The following is a 9,874-nucleotide window of genomic DNA, read 5'->3' as shown; positions in this document are numbered from 1 at the left end:
ATTACATATTTGTTTGTCACGATACTAGGACGTTTATTCAGTTTAATTTAATTAACGGTATATATTTGGTCTTGAGCATTAATTAAATGTATATATTGATCAATTGGCACCCTAGCCACCATAAATCAATGATTAAAAATAAAATCAAATTCGTTATTTAGTTATAAAACAAATCGCAAAGCACATGGATATGGTCAATAATAACATGGGGAAGAGATTTATATTTTAATTAGTTGAATATATATATAATACAATTTAATTTATTATTATTTTTTTTAATAGGAAAAACAAATCCCTCATGTCACATGCTATCGGATTAGGATTTCAGCCGCATATCATGATAATATATGAAATAAATACAAATATTTATTATATATGTAATAAAATATAATTGTAGCTTATCATTAGATATCAGAAGTTGTAACGACCGAATTCTGAAATTAGACTTATTGTACAATAGGGAGTATATATTATTGTTTTTTTATGACATTAATAATGGGGTCAACCGCCAATGTATATCGTCGGCCTATAATGCAAGGGATTTATTTATGTTATATTAATATTAAACTAATAAAAATTGAAATAATTAGGTAGTAAAGATACTGCATTTTATTTAATTTTTTGCTCAATCAATGTTGTATAGACTTCTCTTTTGTCTCGTTACAATTCTATGTATGGTGTATCTTAGTTTCGGATACCGTATTATTCAATTCAAATGTATGGTGTCACTCAATATATATATATATATATAAGAAAAATAAGAAAAAAAAAATAATAGCAAAATTAAAGTGAAAAAAAGGAAGCTGAAAACTACACCTACTCCAAGAAATGACATTTATTCTATTATTTCGCCTCTCCCTACTAATCCCATGCCACCGACCGTCTAATTTTGCGTTACGACATCATTGAAAAAATGTTATTTTCAACTAAGATGTTTATTTGTAGGTCAAATTATCCAACTAAGTTATCATTTCTTGTTTAGGTTGTCTATTTTCAATTCATACTATTCAACTAAGTTGTCTATTTTCAGTGGAAGTTGTCCGTTAATTATGTCTTAATTTAGTTGATTAACCGATGAGACACATCCAAATCTTAAGTCCAATTCTTTTGTCAAATTAAGTTGCAAAAAATCTTAAATTAAAAGAGCTAATATATTTTTAATCTACTTTTTTTCCTTTAGGCTTAACCTTTTGATTGTCAATAATCAGCAAAATACACACACACACACACACACACACACACACACACACACACACACACATATATATATATATATATAATGGAATCTTTCCGCTTAAATCATGCATAAGACTTAGCTTTTTGAAGATTATGTTCCCCTTTAAAGGAAATTAGATTTGGTGAGTTTCCAATTAGGATTTATTTCACACTGTATACCGTGTGAATTAATGTGAAGTATATATATATATATATATATATATATATATATATATATCCGGTAAATATTTAATTATTGATTGATTCATTGTCCATTGATTGTAGCCTAAATTTGATACTAGAAACGGCGTAGTTTGATATGTAATGTGTATGTGTTGAAATTTGGGAACTCTGAATGCAGAAACTGTTTATTACTTGCAGCCAACTCAATACGTGGCCCCTTCCGCAGTTAGTTTTATGTATATAGATAAAAAACTGACTTTTCTTCTACTACTACTACTAGGGGTGAAAGTCGGATGGATCGGATCGGAATTAGCCTTTTCGGAAAATTTCCAAAAAAAATCGGAAGTACAAAATCGATTCCAATTCCAATTCCAAAAATTTCGGAATCTAAAAATTCATTCCAATTCCAAAAGACCCGGAAATTTCGGAATTTCGGAAAAAAATCGGAAATCACATAAGCTTTAAAATTTCAAAACTTAACCCAAATTTTCTAGGATGTTCATATTTTTTAAAAAATAAGAACATCCACATCGATAAAAGTAAAACTAATAATTACTAAATTTCAGTTAAAAAAATAAATAAATATAAACACAACATAATATCCAATAAAACTTTTAACAACAATTCATTATGTCAAAATCCTAAAACAAAACTTATAGGCGTATTGTTTTGGAAAATAAGTATAATATAAAATATATTATTTATAGGTGTATTTTTCGGAAAAAAATCGGAAATAATATCGGAATTAAATCGGATCGGAAATCGGAAATTCCAAATATATTTTATATAATTCCAATTCCAATCCAAAAAAATCGGAAAAATTCGGAAATCGGAATTTCGGAAGTCGGAATGAAAAAAGTTGTTCCAAAATCGGAACTTTTCGGATCGGAACCGGCGGAAATTGAAAATTCCGTTCCAACTTGCACCCCTAACTACTACTACTACTTTTTTCAGTAACAATTTGGGTTGACAAACTAAACTAGGTCTTATTTTATTTTTATTTTTTATTTTTTATTTATCTATTTATTTATTTTTTGATCGAAATTCCATTAATTGTAATAGAAAGTACGCTTTGGACATACCATATTTTAGTATATCTACATTAATTTGACTTATATTGCGTTCAATTCTTTTACTAAGTCATAGTATTGAGACAAGTACCAAGGAAAATGTAAAAGATTCCGCAAGGAATGCACTAGTGCTTGAAATAAGTAAACTACTGTTAATTGTCTAAAGTTCAAATATTATTACCAAAGATTTTCAGATCGAGCTTGTCACACATGGTGAGTCTAGTGCAATTTACGTCTCTCGTATAATTTGCAAGCTATTATACAAGAGTTTAGATTTATCCAGTGCACTTATATACCTGACTGCAGATTCTTTCGTTAAAAAAAAAAGTATAAAGTATAAATCCTTTGACTCTATGAGTTATGCTGCTTATATGGTTGGTTAATTCCCAATTAGCATTGTTAATTGAGTTTGACAAATTAAACCCGCCAACAATCCAATGTCGACATCCTCTTTCACCGACAATCGTGCCCTTGTAGTAATATGTTAATTGCGATTAACGTTAAATTTACTCATCGTGCAAATTAAAAAGAATTACTAATAACGTTTAATAATTAAATTGGACAACTTTTTCATCAAACCATGAGTAAAATTAAACAAGGGTTTACATTTTACAATAAAATAAAATAATTAATAAATGAAGCACAATTCAAACACTTCACGTCCACATGGGACAGAGTGCACCACTTTCTCTCTCTAAATAAATGAACCAAAAAGGGTTTCAAAAAAAAGAAAAGAAAATAATAAAAAAATAATTAATGGTGGGTGTTTTTCAGTTCACACTGAAAAGACTTATCGCTCACGTTGATCACGATCATGGAACGACAGCCGAAAAACCCATTTTGACAGAATCTTCCTTCTCGAGTTATTCTTGCTCGAATTCTTGGTACTACTGTTATTATTCTTGCCGCCGGAGCAGATGCCTTTCACGAACGATCTCAGCCGTTGGATGGCCAGCTCCAGCGTGTCTTCCGACATGTTTGCGAAGCAAACCCTGAACCAACCCGGTTCGACGCAGTGGCACGACGAACCGGGCGATATATTCAACCCGACTTCGTACACAATCTTCTTCCACAGATCCATTTCCGCTTCGAAGGTTTTTGACGTCAGCATGTGTCGCATGTCAACCCAGCAGAACAACCCCGCATTGCTCTCCAGGCTGGATATTCCCGCGCTTTTCAGCCCGCCCACCAGCATTTCGCGGCGGCTCTTCAGCCGCCGCTGGTTCTCGACGATGTAGTTTCCGGCGAACTTCTCGTCGGAGAGCATGGCGGATAGGAGGTACTGGGTCTGCGACGATATCAGGCCGAAGCTCGACATTTTCGTCGCCGCCGCCACAACCCGGCCGTCGTTGGAGTAGATGCACCCGACCCGGAAACCCGGGAGGCCGAGATCCTTTGACAGGCTGTAAACAATGTGGACCCGGTTCCAGAGCTCCGTTCCGGCGTAGTTCCGGTTGACAAGAACCTCCATGATGCTGACGAAATCTGGGGAGGCGAAAACGGTGCCGGAGTAAATCTCGTCGCTGATGAGGTGGATGCCTTTGGCGTCGATGAAGTCAACGAGGAGATTAAGCTCGTGGCGCGTGAGGGTAATCCCGAGTGGATTAGAAGGATTAGTGACTAATACGCCCTTAACTTTGAGATTACGCTTCTGTGCAAGGTGGTAAGCCTCCTCTAGAGCAGGTGCAGTGATCCTGAATCCATTGCCGCTGGTGCACTGTATCGGCACGATTTCCACTCCGGTTCGCCATTTTAGGTCTCTGTCGAACCTGCATTAATTCATCCATTTTTTCAGTTAGTCAATAATTATTCATGAAGTGAAGAGAGAGATCTAGAGAGAGAGAGTTATGGAGTGCGTACGTACCCTGGATAGTAAGGAGTGGGGACGAGAATGGCGTCGCCGGGGTCGGCAAGGCAAAAAATGAGGGTTTCGTTAGCTGACGTGGCGCCGGCGGTGAGGACTAGGTTGTTAGGTTGGAAGTTGACTTTGTTTCCTCGGATTTCTGCCATGAATTGTGCCAGGGCCTGCGTTGGTACGTTTATATATGAATATTACTCGATCGAAATTCAATTTGATTTAATTAGTAATTAAGAAATAAAATAAAAATTGCATGGTGCATACATTCTTGAAAGCAGGGAGGCCATGGTAATCCTGGAAGAGAGCAAGCTCTCTGAAAATGGAGTCTCCATCTCTCTTGAAACTAGCTGCGTCTGGATTTTCTGCTAGCCATGTTTCCAGTAGATCGAATGAGAGCTGTCCGGAGAAGAAGGTCAATTTAGTTAATTACTTAGCATTTAAATCATTTATATATATATATATATATATAAAGATAAATAAATACCTGATTCTCAGCAAGACCCATCTGGATAATTCCGTCGGGATTACGGAGCTCGTCGTAAGGATTCTTCTCGTACTCTTGCCATCCTAGAAAGTAGGAAGAATCTTGGCCGTGTGAATTACATGTGGCTTTCTTTGACAGCCTCATTTTCTTTACTGATGATCAATGATCAGATATATATTTTAATTTAAATTTAATTCTTCCAATAACCTAACAATTATCAGATAAAGGAAATTCTAGAGAGAGAGATAGTAGAGAGAGAGTAGAGAGAGAAAGAGAGGGATAGATGTTTAAGTTTTTGTTTTGTTTGTATGAGAAGGTATGTTGCTATCTGGGTAGATTGAGTGGGGGGTTGTATATATAGGGGGTTTAGCAGTAAAGAAATGGCCACGTCAGATGTCCCAACATGTTTTTGACCGGTTACAGTTTTGACACCAATTATTTCTCTATAGCCTTACATTATGGATATATTTAAATCAAAAATAAAAATATAAACAAAAATAAATATAAATCGTTAAAATTCAATTCTTTTGCTTGTTGGATATGGAATATATTATATATTATACATATGAAAGAATTGGTTTTGAAGTAATGCATATGCATGTTGTCCATGCACTTGGACTAGTTCTTCCATTTTATTCTTTAAATTAATTAAATTTTAAATACTAATTAAACTATATCCTTGTGCTGTCAAATTTAGTGGAATCTTACAGATTATGTGGAATATTCTCTATTTTGTATCTGTTTTACCCCATTCGAGCTCCACATTTTGAAACAAGATGATCATAAGATGTGTCTCTTGATTTATTAATATCATATTGTGATGCATCAGAAACTCTATTTTTTGCACGAAACGAGTACAAACTAGAGAACATTCCACAGTATCATAGCCAAGATCACTGGTTCGTTTCCCAGCTGAAGCTATTTCTGAAGGGGAGATTTGTTAGATTGGGTTTAGCAGCAATTGTCCACGTGGTATAGGCCCGGGTATAGGTGGGCCACAATTGAATGGCTACATAAACTATGTTCTAGTTTTCTATTTACTATACCCCTCAATTTTTTTATTTATTTTTGGGTGTTAAATATTGTTGAGAAGAAGTGCCGACAGGAAATCGGAGGTGCGTGAAGAAACGGTGGTGAAAAGAGGAACAAAGCCCATGTAAAACTGGACCCGCAGCCGTGCTTTGGTCCATATCCTACCCGCCTAATTGGGCCCATCCCTTACTTTCATGTTCACCTTCACCATAACTCTCCACTTCTTTCTTTTTCTTTTTCTATATAATATACTAATTTATAATTTTGGCATCAAATATATATTATTTGTTTCATGATATTTACACTCTTACAACCTTTTTAACTTCACAAGTCAACCTCTTACGATTCTATATGTATAATTGTGTTCGCCTGAGTTTGACATCAGCAATTGTCCACGCGGGGAAGACTCGGTAACAGACGATCCACATTCGAATTCATTCAGTAATTTACAAAACACATATAGAGATTTAAACAGTAATAGCCATCGTCCATCGACCATGTGTGAAAAACTCAACTCACAAAATAATTAATGAAAAAAATTCAAATTCAGGTCATTTAACTAAGCGCCATTTAATTAAACAAATGTAGCAATTTGTCAATATTGTACAATATAACAAATCTTGCGGAGAAAAAAGAATGTATATCGGAAAACATAAAGAGCCTGTGACTCTACAAACTCCAAAAAAAAAAATGGAAATCAAGAATATGCCATCGTCGGGATTAAATAAATAAAAAGAAAAATCCAAACGTGAAACCAGGAAACAACGAATTCCGCCGTTAGTTTTAGGCATTTGATAATAATTAGTGCCCTGATCACATGACCTACACAAGTGTGTAAGCCACAGGGAGAATCTAAGGAAGATCTATTTTGGGTGAAAATAATTACTAATATTAAGAAAATTGAAATGGCAAAGTAGGTGACACTGTTGATTTATAAACACGCTGATTTGGAGGAATGGTTATTGCGTTTTTAGGGATTGTTAATTAATTCCAATTTGGATCCTTAATTAGACAGCTCATCAGGGCATAGTAGCATTGCCTGATTTTGCCTTTTTTTTTTTTTTTTTTTTTTATCGGTTTAAACATAAAATAAAATAAAATAAAATAAACGACGCAAAATCGGGTTTTACGTATATTGGAGGGAACCAGAGTCTTTTGATGAACGATCTGGGAACCTTTGTTATATGCCCGCCCTGTTTGACTATTAAGCGGGAAAAGAGTACAAAACGAGGCTCGTTTGTGCCATTTTATATTTAAATAAATTTATTTTTCATATATAATATTCGATCGATAATCCAAATATAAAAAAAAAGGAGCTTCCGAAACTATTAAAAATATTCTTTTGAACTTCGAAATTCATGATGTTATCAATCAGGAAATAAAAAATGAAAATAAAAATAGTTAAGCAGTTTACGGCATTTACCCACTCCACGCTTAACTAGACGGTCTGTGAGATCCTACACCTGGTTTAAGGAGTTTTTATATTTTAAAACACTTACTAATTAGGAGCATATATAACCCCCATGTTTTTATTTAAATTATCTAAGCGTGGAATACATGCTTTTGAAAAATAAGTATTTATATGAATTGTTTACCTCGAGTAATAGGATTTTCAAATATTTTTGTTATTTACGACGTTTGATTTATGTCGCATGAAACTTGAATTTGTAGACATGGTTAATTGCTAATGACTAGGATTAATTCTTAATCATGTTATCACCATGTCTAACTATCCCCCAACTAATTATCTAAGTTGGCATTTGAAATTGTAAACACTTGATTGACTGATTCAAAACTTTGTTGACTAATTAAAGCTTAGTTTAAGGGACAAGAAGTGACATTTCAGACAAGAGTTATGAAATTGTTGAAAAAAAACATAACAAACACAAAATAAAAAATAAATAAATTGACTTTAATTACACCACCTAATATATCGATTATGTCCAAATCATGCATTTTCAAACTTCATTTTTTTTATTTGTTAATCATTTAATCATAAAACTCTTTTTTTTATTGACTAGGAAAGTACATAGTTGGAATTTGTTTTATACTCTTAAGCATATATTTATTTTTAATTAAACAAGTAACTATTTGAATTACTAAAGTTCTCACAACCAATAAACATGCTATTTTTTTTAATCTAATTGGGCATGTTTAGTTAATGTAATTTGTGAGATAAGTATAATGTCTTAGAGCTCGTTCGGTTACCTATATTATATAAGATATATTGGATTAATTTTCTACCGACTTACTAATTATTTTGTTAGTAATATGTTCGGATCGTATGAAATTAGTTAAATTCTGATATTATATTGAATTTGTCCATAAAACATCTTATTTCATAAAAATAAATTATGATTTTAAGGATAAAATATTTTTTTCTTGTTTACTCACCCCCTACAAAACTAATTACACAGGGGACGAGTGTTACTAAATTAATGAAATAGTAGCATGTAGTAGCGAACTTTAATTTCCGTAGCTGTTTTGAATGAGGACGAATTTTATCAACTGAATATGTTATTACTCCTTACTATTTAGTATGTAGAACTTAATAGCGGAAACCAAACAAGTCTTTATTATTATGGGTGAGGTCAAGAGACCTTTTTTTCTTCTTAAAATACATTATAAAATATATTGGGGAAATTATTATTTAATTCACTGAAAACTTCCTCAAGAACTATAATTGAAGAAAAATGAGTTTTAATACAAAAAACGCCAAATTGACTTTGGTGGAGTGGACCAATTTAGGCATATGGGACTTGAATTCCATTCACATGTAGGATCATAACAAAAGCACATGCAATTTTCTTGTGAAGCAACCAATATTTTAAGAAAATGTCAAACTCCCCCAAGTTAAGTTTTTTCTTCTTTTTTTTCATGCTCTTCATAATATTTAGATATTAGAAAATATAAAAAAGCAAAAAGGGTTTTATATATTTGCCATTTTTTAAAAAATTCAAGTGTTCAAACTTTGTCGAATTTGATAATATTTTGTTATTTCGTGGGGCAAGAGATGTGATTACTTTTTATATGGGCCAAAAGAATGCAGCCACTGGAACTGTATTTGGTTAACTCCGCTCTTGTGCAATAACTCGCAAATCATCATATGAATAATGTAAAACAATGATAGGTTAATTAATCATGTATTCATGTGTGACTAGAAAATATTGGTAAGTAGGATCAAACTCAAAAAAAAAAAAAAAAAAAGATTTGATTACTTGGAACTTAGGTAAATGGTATCTTAGTACCTTAACTAAATACTACTACATTGGGAGTGATGTAAGGAAAATGATTGAGAGGGGGCCACGTGGTTTGTTGTGAGAGGAGGGCGATTAGGGCATGTGAGAGCCTTATTGATTATATATTATTATACCCCACCCCTCGAAATTTGTAAATTTACATTAATTAGAGCTAGAGAATTAATTATATTGATTAATTAAGAGAGAAGTTTAATTTGCTTGTGGTGGTGGCAACTAACATGCACGCAAACTCTCCATGGCATAAATATGGACCATTTGCTCCCTCTTCGTTAAACAAACCTACCCCCCATGCCTTCAGTTTGTCCACTCAAAACTTCATTGTGTTGAAACGTCGTACTAATTATAAGTGTTAATTACTAAATTACGTACACTTCGAAAATATAGTTTTTAATTAAGACATTTATCTACATGTATACTTGAGCAAAATATATTGATATCATGTGTAATTTATCACTAATATTTGCAATAAATATTGTCGATATTACAAGTGATCGATCACATACATCGATCGGCTGCAACTCGAGTGAAGTGTAATCGGGATTTTAGCTAGGTAGTCCACAACCTTATTATGTATATCTACAACATCCTACATATTTTTAACTTTTTGCAATATCCACCCAAACATTTGACTTCATCAAAAAATAAAATCAGTAATCCAATTGAAAATACTCAATTTCCTACATTTAAAAAATAAAAATATGGAAAATTTAGAAAATATATATAGATATCGAACTAATTGTATTTAATATTTCAAGTAATATAGTTATAAGTT

The 9,874-nt window shown here is 32.9% G+C and overlaps 1 protein-coding gene across 1 annotated transcript; it reads right to left on the bottom strand.

Annotated features, from left to right (window-relative positions):
* Positions 1-3,019: 3,019 nt before the first annotated feature.
* LOC105975860 (1-aminocyclopropane-1-carboxylate synthase 3) lies at positions 3,020-5,136 on the bottom strand. The gene is made up of 4 exons (XM_013001102.2): positions 4,811-5,136; positions 4,591-4,722; positions 4,333-4,493; positions 3,020-4,237 (listed from the first exon to the last, which is right to left on the bottom strand). Exons 1-4 carry the CDS (start codon positions 4,952-4,954, stop codon positions 3,259-3,261), a joined length of 1,416 nt encoding a protein of 471 aa, XP_012856556.2. The 5' UTR covers positions 4,955-5,136; the 3' UTR covers positions 3,020-3,258.
* Positions 5,137-9,874: the final 4,738 nt, after the last annotated feature.

This window comes from Erythranthe guttata, chromosome 8, assembly GCF_056151865.1.
Source record: "Erythranthe guttata isolate IM_541 chromosome 8, IM_541, whole genome shotgun sequence".
Taxonomy (NCBI): Eukaryota; Viridiplantae; Streptophyta; class Magnoliopsida; order Lamiales; family Phrymaceae; genus Erythranthe; species Erythranthe guttata.
The sequence above is the reverse complement of the archived record's forward strand: the minus strand, read 5'-3'. Positions and strand labels throughout refer to the sequence as shown.

Bases quoted from the DNA above. Each gene is read 5' to 3' on its own strand.
- LOC105975860 (XM_013001102.2), bottom strand. From the start codon at position 4,954: ATGAGGCTGTCAAAGAAAGCCACATGTAATTCACACGGCCAAGATTCT. The intron at 4,723-4,810 runs GTATTTATTTAT...TTCTCCGGACAG, and splicing joins TGGGTCTTGCTGAGAATCAG to CTCTCATTCGATCTACTGGA. The intron at 4,494-4,590 runs GTATGCACCATG...GTACCAACGCAG, and splicing joins GCCTCCCTGCTTTCAAGAAT to GCCCTGGCACAATTCATGGC.